Source organism: Macaca nemestrina, chromosome 14 (genome assembly GCF_043159975.1).
Source record: "Macaca nemestrina isolate mMacNem1 chromosome 14, mMacNem.hap1, whole genome shotgun sequence".
In the NCBI taxonomy this organism is placed as follows: domain Eukaryota; kingdom Metazoa; phylum Chordata; class Mammalia; order Primates; family Cercopithecidae; genus Macaca; species Macaca nemestrina.
The window spans coordinates 28,590,879-28,607,781 of NC_092138.1; the positions used below are offsets into that span (position 1 = coordinate 28,590,879).

Genomic DNA, 16,903 nt, shown 5'->3' on the forward strand with positions numbered 1-16,903 from the left:
TTCATGTAACTTCAGAAGACTCCGAAAAATTATCTGAAACTTGAAAACAGGTAGAAGAGATTACTGGGTAATCTACTTATTGAAATGGCTACTTAACATCTGTAGGAACAGAGTTTAAGTTGTAGATGTTATTTCAGTAGAGATGAAAATAAGGTTCTGTTGAATTGGAACTTCAGAAGTTACAGTTTATGGCTTTGCAGTACATTAACCAGTTTTGTGTCTATCCCAGCAATCTTCTCCCAACATTGCCAATAAATGCTTAGTTTCTCAAATGCTCTTTGAACCAGTGCTCCCTCGTTAATCAGTCATGTTCATTTTATATTTGCCTGAGACTCATGATTTTATCTTTTTGAAAATCAAATTTTATTGATTTTCAAGGAAAAAAAAAAATCTTAAAAGCTTCCGGATAGAAAAAGAAAAAGGTTTCCTACCAAGGAACAACAATCAGATCAGCATCAAGATTCTCATCTATGGCAAAAGCATCAAGCAATGACTTCATTTTTTGGAAGAAATATTATTTTGAACCCAGGATTCTATATCCAGCCTAACTATTATTCAGGTGAGAGGTGAAAACAAAAACACATCAAGGTGTTCAAACCCTGAGAGAGCTGTCTTCTCTCAATTCTTTCTGAAAATTATTATTTGAGAATGTTCTCTGGCAAATGAAAAAGGAACCCAAAGAAAAAGAATGCATGAGACCTAAGAAACAATGGATCTAATTTAAGAATACAATGAAAAGAAATATTCAGATGACATCTGTGCAGCAGGCCAGAAAACAATTAAGTCCAGACTAGAACAGGAAGTGAGTGGTCTTAACAAGAAACATCCAAAAGGGAAAGTGGAACAACTAGGAAAAAGAACATGTTCAAGAAGCCGGATACATAAACCTCACACTTAGGGTTAACTTATTTTCAACAAAGGTGTCAAGATAATTCAATGGGGAAAGAAGAGTCTTTGTAACAAATGGTGCTGGGGCAACTGTATATCCACATGCAAAAGAATAAACTTGGACCCCTGCCTCACACCATATGCAAAAATTAACTCAAAAAAAAATGAAAGACCTTAGCAAAACAGCTAAATAATAAAAATCTTGGCCGGGCGCGGTGGCTCAAGCCTGTAATCCCAGCACTTTGGGAGGCCGAGACAGGTGGATCACGAGGTCAGGAGATCGAGACCATCCTGGCTAACACGGTGAAACCCCATCTCTACTAAAAAATACAAAAAACTAGCCAGGCGAGGTGGCGGGCGCCTATAGTCCCAGCTACTCAGGAGGCTGAGGCAGGAGAATGGCGTAAACCCGGGAGGTAGAGCTTGCAGTGAGCTGAGATCCGGCCACTGCACCCCAGCCTGGGCGACAGAGCAAGACTCCGTCTCAAAAAAAAAAAAAAAAAAGAAAAAAAAAGAAAAATCTTAGAAAAAATTTATAGGAGTAAGCGTTCATGACCTTGGGCTAGACAAAGCCCGGCTTAAATACAACAGTGTAAGCTACAAAATTAAAAATAGATGAACTGAACTTCAAAATTGTAAACTTTTGTGCTTCAAAGGGCATCATCAAGAAAGTAAAAAGACAATCCAGAGAATCAAAGAAAATGTTTGCAAATCATATCCGACAGTCCCCAACTTGACAATGGTTCACCCCATAATATTTTGCCTTTAAAATAGTGTGAAAGCCATACCCATTCAGTAGAAACTGTACTTCAAATATCCATACAACTATTCCATTTTTCATATTCAGTACAGTATTCAATAAATTACATGAGATATGTAATACTTTATTATAAAATAGGCTTTGTGTTAGATGACTTTGCCCAACTGTTGGCTAATGTACATGTTCTGAGTTTGTTTAAAGTAAGCTAGGCTAAGCTATGATGCTCAGTAAGTTAGGTGTGTTAAACACATTTTTCACTTACAGTATTTTCAATTTATGATGAGTTTATCTGGACATAACCCCCACTGTAAGTAGGGAGCCTCTGTATCTGATAAGGACTCATAATAAAAAGACAAGTAACCAATTTTTAAATGGGCAATGGCTCTGAGTAGACATTTCTCCAAAGATGATGTACAAATGGCCAATACACACATAAAAAGATGCTGAACATCAAATCAAAATCACAATGAGATGCCACGTCACACTCCAAAAAATGGCCACAATAAAAAAAAAACAGACGATAAGTGTTGGCAAAATTGTGGAGAAACTAGAACCTTCAAACACTGCTGGTGGAAATATAAAATGACAGCCACTTTGAAAACAGTTTAGCAATTTCTCAAAATGTTAAACATGTAGTTACCATATGAGTCAGCAATTCCACCCCTATACATATACCCAAGAGAAATGAAAACATATCCACAAAAAAAAAATGTACATTAATATTCATAGCAGCATTATTCCTTTTTTTTTCTTTCCTTTTCTTTTTTTTTTTTTTTTCAGATGGAGTTTCACTTTTTTGGCACCCAGGCTGGAGTAGCATGGTGCAATCTTGGCTCACTGCAACCTCCACCTCCTGGGTTCAAGCAATTCCCCTGCCTCAGCCTTCTGAGTGGCTGGGATTACAGGTGCCCGCACCATGCCTTGTTAATTTTTGTATTTTTAGTAAAGACAGGGTTTCACCATGTTGGCCAGGCTAGTCTCAAACTCTTGACCTCAGGTGATCCACCCACCTCAGCCTCCCAAAGTGCTGAGATTACAGGCATGAGCCACCATGCCTGGCCCAGCATTATTCCTAATAGCCAAAGTGGAAATGTCCATCAACTGATGAATAAATAAATAAATGTGACATATCCACATAATGGAATATTATTCAGCGATAAAAAAGGGAAAAGTACTGACAGATACTATAGCATGGATGAACCTTAAAAATATTAAGCTAAGGCCGGGCGCGGTGGCTCAAGCCTGTAATCCCAGCACTTTGGGAGGCCGAGGCGGGCGGATCACAAGGTCAGGAGATCGAGACCACAGTGAAACCCCGTCTCTACTAAAAATACAAAAAATTAGCCGGGCGCGGTGGCGGGCGCCTGTAGTCCTAGCTACTCAGGAGGCTGAGGCAGGAGAATGGCGTGAACCCAGGAGGCGGAGCTTGCAGTGAGCCGAGATCGCGCCACTGCACTCCAGCCTGGGCAACAGCGTGAGACTCCGTCTCAAAAAAAAAAAAAAAAAAAAAAAAAATTAAGCTAAAAAATATGCTAACTGAAAGAAGTCAGTTACAAAGGATCACATACTGTATGATTCAAGTTATTTGAAATATCCAGAATGGGCAAATCTATGAAGACAAAAAGTACATTAGTGGTTTCCTGGGGCTGAAAGTGTTGAAAGGAAATCAGGAATGACAGATTTTTTTGGAGGGTGATGAAGATATTCCATAATTGATAGTAGTGAAGTTTGCATAGATCTGGGAATATGTGAAAAATCCATTGAATTGTATGCTTTAAATGTGTGAACTTTTTGGTATGTCAACTACATCTGAATAAAGAAAAAAGCAGCAGAATGGGCATGGTGGCTCACACCTGTAATCCCAGCACTCTGGGAGGCCAAGGTGGGCAGATCACTTGAGCTCAGGAGTTCAAGACCAGCCTAGGCAAAATGGTGAAACCCTGACTCTGCAAAAAATTAAATGAAAAAAATTAGCTGGGCATGGTGGCACATGTCTGTAGTCCCAGCTACTTGGCCTGAGGTGGGAGGATCACTTGACCCCAAGAAGTTGAGGCTGCAGTGAGCCGTGTCCACGCCACTGCAATCCAGCCTGGGTGAGAGTGAGATCCTGTCTTAAAAAAAAAAAAAAAAAGACAGAAGCAGCAAGTAGATGATCTCCGAGATTAGGTGTCTTTTTGTCAACAAAAAGAAAGAAAGAAAAGAATCATTTAGAACCTATGAGAAAAATATAAAGATATACATCAAAGTCATGGTCCAAACATGAAGCAACCTAGAATGTGGCATGATACCAAGAACATACTAGAGAATAAGAAAAAATAATGCATTTGACTTGGCAAAGGAAACAGTCTTCCTTTGAATAACATGGAATTACATTTCCTTCTCTTTAGTGTCAATCATTCTTCCTGGTGTTGCAGTAAATAATGTAGCTGGTCCCTTGAACAAGCAGGGCTTATGGAGGTCAACAGAAAACCACTTTGTTTCCTTGCTGCAACGTTGTTCAAGGCCACTCTGTAGGGCTCATTATTCCTGATTGTTTAAGATGAAATTTGAGTCCAGGACCATGACTTCTCTGATCAATATCAGGTACAAAAAGTCCTCCAGTCACTTCAAGTCACAAAACAACTCATTTCAGTAATCACAATGTCCAAGCCTGTGTCCCAGTCAAAACTTGGAACTTCATTTGAATGTAAGCTTCTCTCTCTGCCATCAGGCTTATTACTCTAGGCAGGGAGCAAGCCTGCTGTGGGAAGGCAAGGGAATGGCCTCAATCTGCTCTGTTTCCCTTTTTCCGTGTGGGTCTACTGCTCCCCCTACAACACAGTTGGGTCATTTTAGATAGAAGGGAGTGTGGGGAAGGCCAAAGCCATGTTGGTAAGCAAGGTAAGGGGCAGGGAGAGTTCACCTGCCTGTTATGTTGGGACTTGGCAAGTGTTTACAGGGGAATCTCTCTGGAATGGAGCTTGCATTGGCTCCTCAGAGATACCTACTGCTGAGCTTCCAGCTCCCTTAACCTGAGCATCCAGGCCGAGCCTCCTTCTGCTGTGGTCCACTCACTCACTATGGCCTCTCTGGGCAGGATGTGAGCTCACTCCACGCCTGCTATTTCCTGGGAGGCCCATCTGGTTGGGCTTAGTCTATGAACATAGAGTTATTTTCCAACTATAGGCTTTAACTCTGAGGCCACATGGTGCTCCAATCCATCCTTTAGAATCCCCAGGCATAGCAACAAAGGTCCAGTCAAACACCAAAGAATCCCTATCATATTCTCCAATTGTTTATCTTTAAATACTCCCCCTTTCCCCCATGAGAAGGTGGAACTCAAAATGCCACAGCAATTCAGTAAGTTTCACCAAAACATTTGTCTCTTTAATCCCTAATCTTTTTCTAGGCTGGGAGATGGAGATCAGCTAAGGGTTGCAAAACTGGTTTTCACCCAGCAGCTTTGCAAGCCCTGCTTAGATAGTCTAACACAGACACTGGAATGTTGGCATCCCTTATACCAAGGCCTCAGGTGAATCTGGAAATAAAGAATCTAATAAATGCCATTAGCAGTTTTCATTATCTGAGAAACAATTTATAGGCAAAGTTCAAATTATATAATATAGTTTAAGAGCAAAATGTAAATGTTAAGACACTGACAACATAAAATAATAATGTCACTATCAAAAACTGGGAAAGCAGGGTAAGAAGTAAAGAAAAGTCATAATTTCTTTATCTTATATAAGAGAGGGTCAAAAGATACTATCCAAAGTTCAGAAATTAAGAAATAGAAGCTTATAATATTATCTACAACAATAGTCATTAATAGGAGTAACAAAAATAACTTTTTAAAAAACAAGAAAGGAGGGAAGTGGGTTAACATTAACCATGGCAAATTCCTCACTTTTAACAAGGTGGGACAACCACCAAGAATGCTAAAACCAGAAAGTGTTTAAAATGTTATTTCTGGCCAGACGCAGAGGCTCACGCCTGTAATCCCAGCACTCAGGGAGGCCTAGGTAGGTGAATCAACTGAGGTCAGGAGTTCGAGACCAGCCTGGCCAATGTGGTGAAACCCCGTCTCTACTAAAAATACATAAATTAGCCGGGCATGGTGGCATGTACCTGTAATCCCAGCTACTCAGGAGGCTGAGACAGGAGAATCGCTTGAACCCAGGAGGCAGAGACTGCAGTGAGCCAAGATCGCCACCACTGCACTGCAGCCTGCGCAACAGAGTGAGACTCCATCTCAAAAAAAAAAAAAGTGTTATTTGTGTGGAGTGTAAGTCAGGTTTAGGTGTGGGATAAATGAAGAGGTCTAATTATTTTTAATAAGAATAAGAAGGTAGGCCAGGCACAGTGGCTTACACCTGTAATCCCAGCACTTTGGGAGGCTGAGACGGGCAAGTCACTTGAGGTCAGGAGTTCAAGACCAGCCCGGCCAAGATGGTGAAACCCCATTTCTACCAAAAATACAAAAATTAAGCCAGGTATGGCGGTGCGTGCCTGTAATCCCAGCTACTCAGGAGGTTGAGGCACGAGAATCCCTTGGACCCGGGAGGCGGAGGTTGCAGTGAGCCAAGATTGTGCCGCTGTACTCCAGTCTGGGCGACAGAGTGAGACTCCATCTCAAAAGATAAAAATTTTCAAAAAAGAATAAGAAACCTAATGTGTGGGGAAAAGGAAGAGAGATCAGCCTGTTACTGTGTCTATATAGAAAGAAGGAGACATAAGAGACTCCATTTTGTTCTGTATTTGTGATGCTGTTAATCTGTGACCCTACCCCCAACCTTGTCCTTTGCAAGAGACATGTGTTGCGGTGACTCAAGGTTTACTGGATTTTGGGCTATGCAGGATGTGTCTTTGTTAAACAAATGCCTGAAGGTAGCTTGCTGGTTAAAAGTTATCACCATTCTCTTAATTTCAACTACCCAGAGACACGTACACGGCCAAAGGTCGCAGGGACCTCTGCCTAGGAAAGCTAGATATTGTCTAAGGTTTCTCCCCATGTGATAGACTGAAAGTATGCTGCTAAAAGGTTTATGGAGATGTTTGCATATGCATCTCAAGGCACAGCATTGTCCTTTGAACTTATTCATGTCACAGAGGTTTTTGTTCATATGTCTTACTGCCGATTTCCTCTTTTTTCTTTGATCCTATTGTCCTGCCACTCCCCTGTCTTTAAGATGGTAAAGATAATTATCAATAAATACTAAGGGAACTCAGAGACCAGCGCCGGCGTGGGTCCTCTGTAAGCTGAGCGCCGGTCCCCTGGGCCCCGCTTTTCTTTCTCTATACTTTGTCTCTGTGTCTTATTTCTTTTCTCAAGTCTCTCGTTCACCTTATGAGAAACACCCACAGGTGTGGAGGGGCAGGCCACCCCTTCACTAATGAGCTCCCATTTTTTTAATAAAAAATGTTTTCCCTCTTAAAAGGCACCTACTAAATTATAAAATATCACTGTGGTGTATTTGAGATATAGGTAGATGGATAAATAGAGAGATAATAGATTTAGATATGTAACTATAAATATGAAATAAATGAGAAACAGTCTCCGAGGGGTAAAGTATTATGCCAAATGATACGACTAACTACAGGACCCAGGTCAGATCTGGGTCTGACCCAAATCTATACTCTTTCCTCTCCTTCAATGTGCAGAATGCCTGCTAACACAGAATGCCCATTTAGAGATCATTACTTTCTCTTCACAGAAGAGCTTTACCAGGAAACTCTTTGATATCATCATTGAGAGATTACAGCTCATAAGACCCAATTCTACCACCACCCATGCCCTGACACCCTGACCCAGCCTCCTTCACCCGACACTGCCCAACAATGCTGAGCTCACCACCAATCCATCTACTTTGCATGCCCACTGGATTTCTTGTTTTTCAACTGAGTTACCATAAGTGTCCAAATGTTTAAAAATGAATCTATTTAGTTTGAAGTATTTTTAATTATTATAAAAGTAATATTCATAGAAGAAAAATCATGGTCTTAAGCATTCAAGGTTCTTGATTATGTTAGGAACAAGAGAAACCAACTCAGGCTATTTAAGAAGAAAAGGAATTCCTTGCAAGACTATCAGGTAGCTCACAGAATCCACAAGAACGAGGCCCAGGAACCCAGGAAGGAGCCAAAGAACCTGGGAGCCGGAACTTCTAGGAAGGTCATGCCACAGGAAAACCAGGTCCCTTGTTGTCAGCCTTGGACACAAGCTGTCTCCTTTGCCCAGTAAGTTCCAAGTGGCCCCAGGGCTACAGCACATCCACGGCTCCAGATTCAGAGTCCTGGGCTAGAGCTCTGGTAGGTAGAGGTCATGGGCTCACAGGCTGGCTGCTGGCATTCAGAAACACAAGCACGTGTCCTCAGAAGCTGCATCGCTGGAGGCAGGGCCCCGTGGCTCACCAAGACGCACACAAAGGCAGAGACACCAACTCCAAAAAGGGAATTCAGACATTGCAGGTACAGGGTGGCAAAAATCAAACAAAAGATAACTAAAAGTCTCCTCTTCACACAATACAGCACTATTTCCTCCAAATACAAATTGGAGAGCAAGAAAAATCTTCCTCCTTCCCATTCTCATTTCACTCCACAGAGGGGCCCACTGTAAACAATTTCTCATATATCTTTTCAGAAATTTTCCCTGTAACTACAAACACACATGTATGATCACTTGGTGTTTTTTATACACTACACACACACACACACACACACACACACACACACACACACACAGATAGGACCGTACACATTATTCTGCAACATTTCTTGACAACACATGAATTTTAAGATGTTCCCCAACTCAAAGTAGTCTCCCCTCTTGGCCTGAATCATTCATAATTTGAGAATTTTCTCATAGTCATATTCAGAAATTGATCACTGTAGTCTGTTGGGCTCAGACAACCTGGATGCAGGACTGGTCAGAGGGCTCCCCTAAGCAACCCAAATACATATGTACTACTATTAGATTTGGTGCAAAAGTAATTGCGGTTTTTGCCATTACTTTTAAATCACAAAATAGTCTATAATGCATTTTAGCACTGGCAGTGTGATATTATGTATGTACACATTGGTTGGTCCAAGCTACACCCAAGGATAGTCAAGAATTCATATTCCAGGATGGTCAGCTAGCATTTATGAGGAAGGCCAAACTCCAAAAGCTTGCTTCCCTTATCTTGATCTCCCAACAACACCCAACTGATTTTGCTAAATTAGCAGAGTGAATATGCAAATGAGATGCCATTGATGAAATTATTAGCTTGTTTAATTAGCATAATGGATGTTAAAAATGGGCTCTCATGTTTAATTGTTTATATTAAAGGTATATTACATGATGTTTTGATATTGTGGTTTTGATTTTCATTTCCCTAGTGACTAGTGATATTGACCAAGCTAATGATTACCTTTTCAACATCAGCTACTCAGGAGGCTGAGGCTGAGGTGGGAGGATCACCTGAGCCAGGGAGGTTGAGGCTGCAGTGAGCTGTGATGGTGCCATTTCACTTAGAAGCCTGGGTGACAGAGTGAGACCCTGTCTCAAAAAAACCAATCATCCAGCAGGGGCTCTAAAACTCTGTAAATATCCTCTCTTTGGCTCATCCCTTCTGAGAACTGACAAAGAGCTGCTCTCCCTTACTGAAGTGGGTCTCATAAACTTAGCTTTGCTTGGTCAACAGGTTTTCAAGGAATCCACAGTGGTATTCAAGACAAGTGAATAGGAAAATGAGAGACAAAACATTGTTCACACACCCTATTTTGTAAGCATGATACAAATCTCAACTCTCTATACTTTAAGCTTCAGAACAAAGGGCATGAACAATTTTTTTGTCTGATGGATAGCAATAAGTGTATGGATAGCAGAATTTGATCTGAGAATCAACTTCATTTGAACAATTAACTTGGCAGAAAGGTTACTTCTAAGCTTTGGCAATTACCTGTAGCTACCAAATTAAACCCACTAATTAAAGCTTACCCAAATTGGCTTAGGTCAGTCTGCAAAACAAGGTACTGCCCAGGTCTTGATTCTAACCGTAGATGAACTACCCAAGACTGCTTTCAATTTCTGAGGATCCCAAGTTCTTACCCAATGCACAGTTCCTGGGAGAAGGTGATCGGGGGAGAAACCAAAGATCTGTTGCCAACAGACTAAATGCACTGTGATCACAGAGAAGCCTGAACCCAGCCTAAGATGCCTTCACAATACCTAAGTGCACATTTTTCTACCATGGGTTGTTACATAATGACACATCAAATTGAGGGGCCAGATATTCTCTTGGAGATTTTCTCAATGAACGATTAAAAAATAATTCATAATGTGTTTACACAGCCTTAAATCCCATTGTACAGTTTAGTTTCAATGTGCATTACGATCCTGAGGAACGGGTATACTCCCACTGTACAGATGAGTGTACAAATTAGATCATTTCCTTGGCCACTCATTGATTGAAATTGATAGGACTGAGACTCAAAACTACACCTTGTGTTACCTTGGTCGTTTCTGCCTCTGGCTCTTTTGAGTGAAAGATAAAATTCCCAAAACGTTTGCCACTTCAGATCTTGAAAAAGAATTGGACATTCACAAATAAGACAACAGCTTATTTAATTTATATTCTACACCACAAAAAAGCCACTGTTGACCACAGTGAGATGGCTACTGATTGGCTAATGGAGGAGGTGGTAAAATGTTACAATGCAAGAAGCAATGAACTAGGAGCCCAGATCCCTGGGTTCTTTCTAATAATCATTCCACTCATTGTGAACTGGACAAGCCTGAGCTAATATTAACTCCTGAGCTCATATTCTCTTATCCACATAAAAGGAATAATATCTGCCATGAGAAAAGTTATATGAAAGAACCTGGAAAATTCTTAAGCATTATATACATGCAAGAATGTATTACTAATAATTCTGAAGAGTAAGAAGAGTCTTCCATTTTATGCCTTAAAAAACACAGAGTGAAATAATCATAGTATTTCAGTTTATATACAAGGAGCTTATAATGACCAGTTGAAATGTCCATCTGAAATTAAAATACCATCGAGGTAACTAAAGAGGACTCTGGAAATCTATAATATGAGAGTTGGAAGGAATCTTAAAATATTATTTTGATCTAAGCATTTATTGGTTTAGACCTTGGGAAAATCTCTTGACTTTTGGGTCAAGAGATTTCCCCAAGATCACCTGACAATCAGTGGTAACGTGTCAGCATTAAAATCCAGGTTTTGTGAACTATTAAACAAGGGTTCATTTCGATTTATTGAAATGTACTTCAAAGAACTCAACTGCCAAAGTCAGAGAGCTTCAAAAACTGCACATAGGTATTCTGACCCCTCCAGCTCTCCATATCCTCAGGAAAGAAAAGACCACAATCTGTCTCACAGCATAATCCACCTAAAACTATTTCTGACTTTTGACAAAGTAAGTATTCTATGACTCTCCATCCAAGACACAATAAGAGGAAAAATTCCTAGCTCCCCAAATGGCTTTGTGAGCTGAACTATCTTACCAACCTAGCCTATATGGACTCTTAGATGAAAAAAAAAAAAAAATTAAGCATACCTTAAGCCATTTTGTAGTCTCTTAAGGTAATGAGGTTTTATCCTAAATACTATAATCTTGAAGTTAGAAAATAAACTGAAAGACCAATAGCCAATACATTTACCCTCATCTATTTATTCTTGGTCTGGGGTACAAATCAACAGGAGCCACAGTTGGGAATAAGCCACACGTGTGTGCCCCGAGAACATCACTGGGGAAGAACCTTCGTTGTTGATGCTAAAGAATGGAGCTGTCCCTTTATCATTTTTAGGTCATACTTATCCCATCTAATTGACAAGAAAACAGATAACAAAGCTCACATCACCACTTCAGAAGGAACCAAAAATATAGGCAAAGAGCTAGGTGGACATTCTCAGCAGCAATTCTTACTAAATGTACCACCAAGGAAAAATACCTGCCACTAAAAATGCCTGTACCACAAAAGAAAATTTTTTTAAAAAATCTTATTAAGACCATTCTGTTTTCTAACTGAGGTGCCTAGACTAGACAATCTTTGAGGCTGTTTCTAGCATTGTCCGTCATTTATAAACACTTACAGAACATTTTCTTAGAAGGAAAGAGGAATGATGTCTAGAAGAAATAAAATACTATTTAAAAATGGAAAATGTTAGCTCTTCATGGAAAACACACAACCTAGAATACTACACACACACACACACACACACACACACACACACGCACCCATACTTCCTAGCTTATTCTTAGTCATAGCCATAAATAGCTACAAATATTTAGCAACTATTTTCCAATATGATCATTTTTGTTCTGAACACACGAGTATGTTAGTATAAGAAACATGACCCAGTAAATGAAGGCTTCCAACCCTGAATTTCCATGAAAACTCGAGTTTGAAGGAACTAGGTCACAGCGACCCTTCTTTGTTCAACCCAGTAAAAAACCTGATGTTATCAAGGTAACAACCACAAAAGAGGAAGCCCAAATGCAAATGGTTCTCAAAAGGGAATATTCATGTGTTCTAGACTGATGCGAACAACTAAAAACAAGGACAGCTTGCCTCTCCAAGGACCCTGAAAAAGAGTATCCTTCCCCTCCAAACCTCCACCACCAAAACACTCCCTGACAACCTTGAAGTTCAAAAGCAATGAATACAAGGTTCTGGAGAACAAATGCAAGTGAGAGAAATTTAAGACAAAAATAAAAGAAACTGTGAGAATTCACCCAGGACCTAAATTTCTTATTGGCTGTCAAATTAACTCCACAGTCAACAACAAATGTGTATTGAGCACATTGGCCCTAGAGAAAGAGAGTGAAAAAGACAAGACTCTTGTCCTCATGGAACTGACTATAGTCTGGGGAGAGGGGCAACAAATGTAAGGTACATAGGCTAATCACAGACCACAAAGCCAGTAATTCAGTGCTGGGATATGGCTAGGGGCAAGGCAGGAACCACAGCAATCAGAGTGGTCAGGAAAGGCCTCTGGCAGGAAGTGACTGCTGAACTGAGAGCCGGAAGAGAAGGCACCAGCCAAGCAACTAGCTAGGGGGTAAAAGTCCCAAGTCAGAAGGTGCCCCTGAGCCTACGGTATAGATGAGAAGGGGAAGGGGACAGAACTCTAATCAGCCAAGTCCATGGGGTCCTCTGGCTCCCCTAATGGAGCCAAAAAGCATGCACTGGCACAGTCCCTAAACTTGGGAAACTGAGGCAGAGGGGCTTGGAGGGGGCGGAATGGAGAAAAAATATCCATTAAGGGAGGAGTAGGGTAGAACTTCCCTTGGTATCACTAAATTATCCCCTCTGTGCCAAAAAGAAAACTAGGCTCAGAAGAGTTCAGTGGCTTGCACACAGTGATGCCACTCTTAAAAGGATGGGCTAGGAATATCTGACTGGCATTTTTCCATGTTTTAACATAACATAAGCATCTGGCATGAGTTATAATGGTATACTATTAAGATTCATGTGAGCCAGGCATAGTGGCTCACACCTGTAATCCCAGAACTTTGGGAAGCTGAGGTGGGAAGATCACTTGAGCCCAGGAGTTCAAGACCAGCCTGGGTAATGTTGTGAGACTCCCATCTCTGCAAAAAAAATTTAAACATTAGCTGGGTGTGGTGGCACACACCTGTAGTCCCAGCTACTCAGGAGACTAAGCTGGGGGGATCCCTTGAGCCTAGGAGTTTGAGGCTGCAATGAGCAGTGATCACGCCACCACACTCCAGCCTGGGCAATAGAACAAGACCCTCTCTCAAAAAAAAAATAAAAGATACATATGAACTGAGGATTTTTCATTTATGATATTGACTAAGTCTCCAATTATCAAGAGATAGAAAGTTTTCCCTTGTAGAATCCCTACAAATTAATTTATCTTCTTTATAAACTGATGCTAATTAACATTTCAAGACAATCTCTATATGACTTCTAAGTACATAACTCATAGCAGCCAAAATACAGAAGCTCAAATGTCCAACAATAGGGTAAAAACTGATGATGATACAGAAATAAGGCAGAAGCCTGCTTACAGTTTTAAATGATAAGCATGTAGACTCCTCATACATGGAAACCTGATAGTAACTTAATTTTACATTAACAGAAAAAGCAGTGCAGGACATAGTATGTACACACTGGTTACAACTTTGTGACAAAATGCATATACTTAACAAAGATGAGAAATAAATGGATAAGAATGTAATAAGACAGGGCCATTTTCATTTAAGGCTGCTTAAGCTTACATAATAAATATGTGAGGCAGCTTTTTAAAAGACAACAAGGTCAAATAAATGTCTTAATAAGTATACTTTCTTGAATCTATCCAGAACACACTTACACTCTCTTCATCATTTGGAATTTTCAAAGTACAAATACCATTGAAGATTTCCTTCTTTTAATTCAATTTAGATACTGGAGATTTGCATTACTGAGCAATTTAATATTGACTCAATGGAAAAAGACAGTGCAAAGGAGATTCCTGTTACCAAATATTCGTATAAACACTAAACACTAACCAAAATTTTTCACAGAGACTGTAAACCTAGAGAGTTATTGTGAAACAAATTTTCGCCACTTATAACACAGGCTATACAACTCATCCAAAGTCTCATTTTCTCTCATCCTACTGTTTAATATATTAAAATAGTATGTTAAAAATTGATTATTTCCAAAATTATTAAAGGAATTTCATGAAATACAATCATTGATGGAGATGTAAAATGTTGCCTATGTCATCTTGTGGGCCTAAAACCACTTCAGGTTAGTTTTTCAAGACCATCACAGTATTGGGATCCATTAATTATTCTGACACACAAAGATTCCGCAATGTGCTTCTTCTCTTTGTATTTAAAAATTTAAGGAGTTTTGCACTAATTGCCCGTTGCCTAGCAAACAACAATCTGTTTAAGATGAACTATTAAGCATATATACAAAATGACTCTAGAAAATTATTTAACTCCATTTCAAGATGGATGAGACAAATAAAAATAAGAGATACTATAAAGAAAAAAAATTTTTAAGTATACCACAATTCAAATCTAATTTCCTAGACCCTCTATTTTATCTTTAAAAGTTGGAAACTCCATTAGCATTGTCTATTTTGATTCACTTTAAATGATAAGTTTAAACTTACCATTTAAAACTGTACATGATAAGTTTATAGACCCTGAATCAAAATGACATAGCAAATAAAAACAAAGGATGAACATTGGAAATGTTCTAAAAATGCCACTGAATCATATTCTTTAAAATGATTCATTTTGCTGTATAAATTTTACCTCAATAACAAAAAAAAGGATAAAATCACCAGTATATGTCTATATTTCCAAGAGAATATAATATTTATGCGATAAAGAGATAATATAGCAAATCTATGCAACAAAATTCCAAGGTTGTTCAACTCAAACATTATAACAATAAAAAGTCATATATTCATGATTAATATATGAGATCTGCTTCAAAAGAATATAGAGGAGGCCAGGCGCGGTGGCTCACGCCTGTAATCTCAACACTCTGGAAGGCCAAGGCAGGTGGATCACTTGAGATCAGGAGTTTGGGACCAGCCTGGCCAACATGGTGAAACCCCATCTCTACTAAAAATACAAAAATTAGCCAGGCATGTTGGTGCACACCTGTAATCTCAGCCACTCAGGAGGCTGAGGCATGACAATTGCTTAAATCTGGGAGGCAGAGGTTGCGATGAGCTAAGAACGTGCCACTGCACTCCAGCCTGGGCGACAGGGTGAGACTGTGTCAAAAAAAAAAAAAAAAGAATAACAGCCAGGCTTGGTGGCTCACGCCTGTAATCTCAGCACTTTGGGAGGCCAAGGCGGGAGGATCACGAGGTCAGGAGTTTGAGACCAGCCTGACCAACACAGTGAAACCCCATCTCTACTAAAAATACAAGAAATTAGCTGGGCGCAGTGGCGGGCACCTATAATCCCAGCTACCTGGGAGGATTGCTTGAACCCAGGAGGCAAAGGTTACAGCAAGCTGAGATTGCGCCACTGCACTCCAGCCCGGGCAACAGTGTGAGACTCCGTCTCAAAAATAATAATAATAATAATAATAATAATAATAATAATAATAAATAGAAAGAATATAGAGAAAAAGGAATATGAGAGAAAATGAGTGGGAGTATAGCTGTAAAGATTGGCTGGAAGTTAATCATTATGGAACCTGGGCAATGGGTACAGGGAGTTTATTATATTATTCCCTCCACTACTGTGTATATTTAAAACTGCCCATAGTAAGTAGTTTTTTAAAAATTCTATCTTTAGGATGGGTTTAATGCTGGAACTAAAGACACTTGTATAGCACTGGGTACTTAAGGAGCTTAAAGTGAATCAGAAAACCAGCAAAATTATTATCTTACTTACTTGTTATCATCATCTGACTTCTAATATTATCTACTGTTAACTTATTTTTTTAATGAACAAGGAAGCTTAAGCATTTCTTCAGTGGTTTATATGAACAGACTTCCTACATAGCACATTTTAGAAAGGGTAGCAATTTATAAGATCAGTACATACCAGGAGTATCATAGGCCTTTTCCAAGTTGTTAATCCTATGATTCCAGAGAGTATCACCTGTAAAAATAAACTATCATAAATATAGAAAATGGACCAATTCCAATAAACAAATCCTCAGTCACAAAAGTACATATTTTTAAAGATACTGAAATTTCAAAACATTCTAAATCAAACATTTAATATTCCTCCTGGATTACAGGGTTCACCCTGGTAGACCACTTTGGACTTTTACTTCCAAGTCCTCAAAGCTTTTTTATTGACTTTAATTTTGTTTTGTTTTTAAAGACAGGGTCTTGCTCTGCCACCCAGGCTGGAGTGCAATAGCGTGATCATGCCTCACTGCAGCCTTGACTTCCTGGGCTCTGGTGATCCTCCCGCCTCTGCCTCTCCAGGAGCTAGGACTACAGGCGCACGTCACCACACCTGGCCTGTTTTATCTTAATGTCAATTAAGAACACACAATCAGAAATTAGCCTCTCCTGGTGAGCGAGGAATTACTATTTCTCAGCCAAGCTCCCTGTTCCTAGCAGCACCCAATCTGTTGCCAGGGTCAGCCTCATCGGATGCATGTCTGGCGGTATCCTTCCATTCATCAGGTACCCATCCACTATGGGACAGGTAAAGTCTTCAAAATGGGAAACAACGCCCTTCAGGATTTTCTCTTACCTACTCTCAAGCTTGGTTTTTACATATCCCAGCCCCTCCACCACACACCTTCCTACCAAGTACCTGCCCTCC

The 16,903-nt window shown here is 39.9% G+C and overlaps 1 protein-coding gene across 2 annotated transcripts in view; it reads right to left on the minus strand.

Moving 5' to 3' along the window:
* The window catches only part of ENTREP1 (endosomal transmembrane epsin interactor 1), a 66,197-nt gene that overhangs the window by 39,070 nt on the left and 10,224 nt on the right, over nucleotides 1–16,903 (minus strand). For both annotated transcript variants that reach the window (XM_071077696.1, XM_011758440.3), the window contains exon 2: nucleotides 16,166–16,222. In XM_071077696.1, the coding sequence (XP_070933797.1) occupies nucleotides 16,166–16,222 (57 nt within the window). The remainder of the gene's footprint in view (nucleotides 1–16,165; nucleotides 16,223–16,903) is intronic.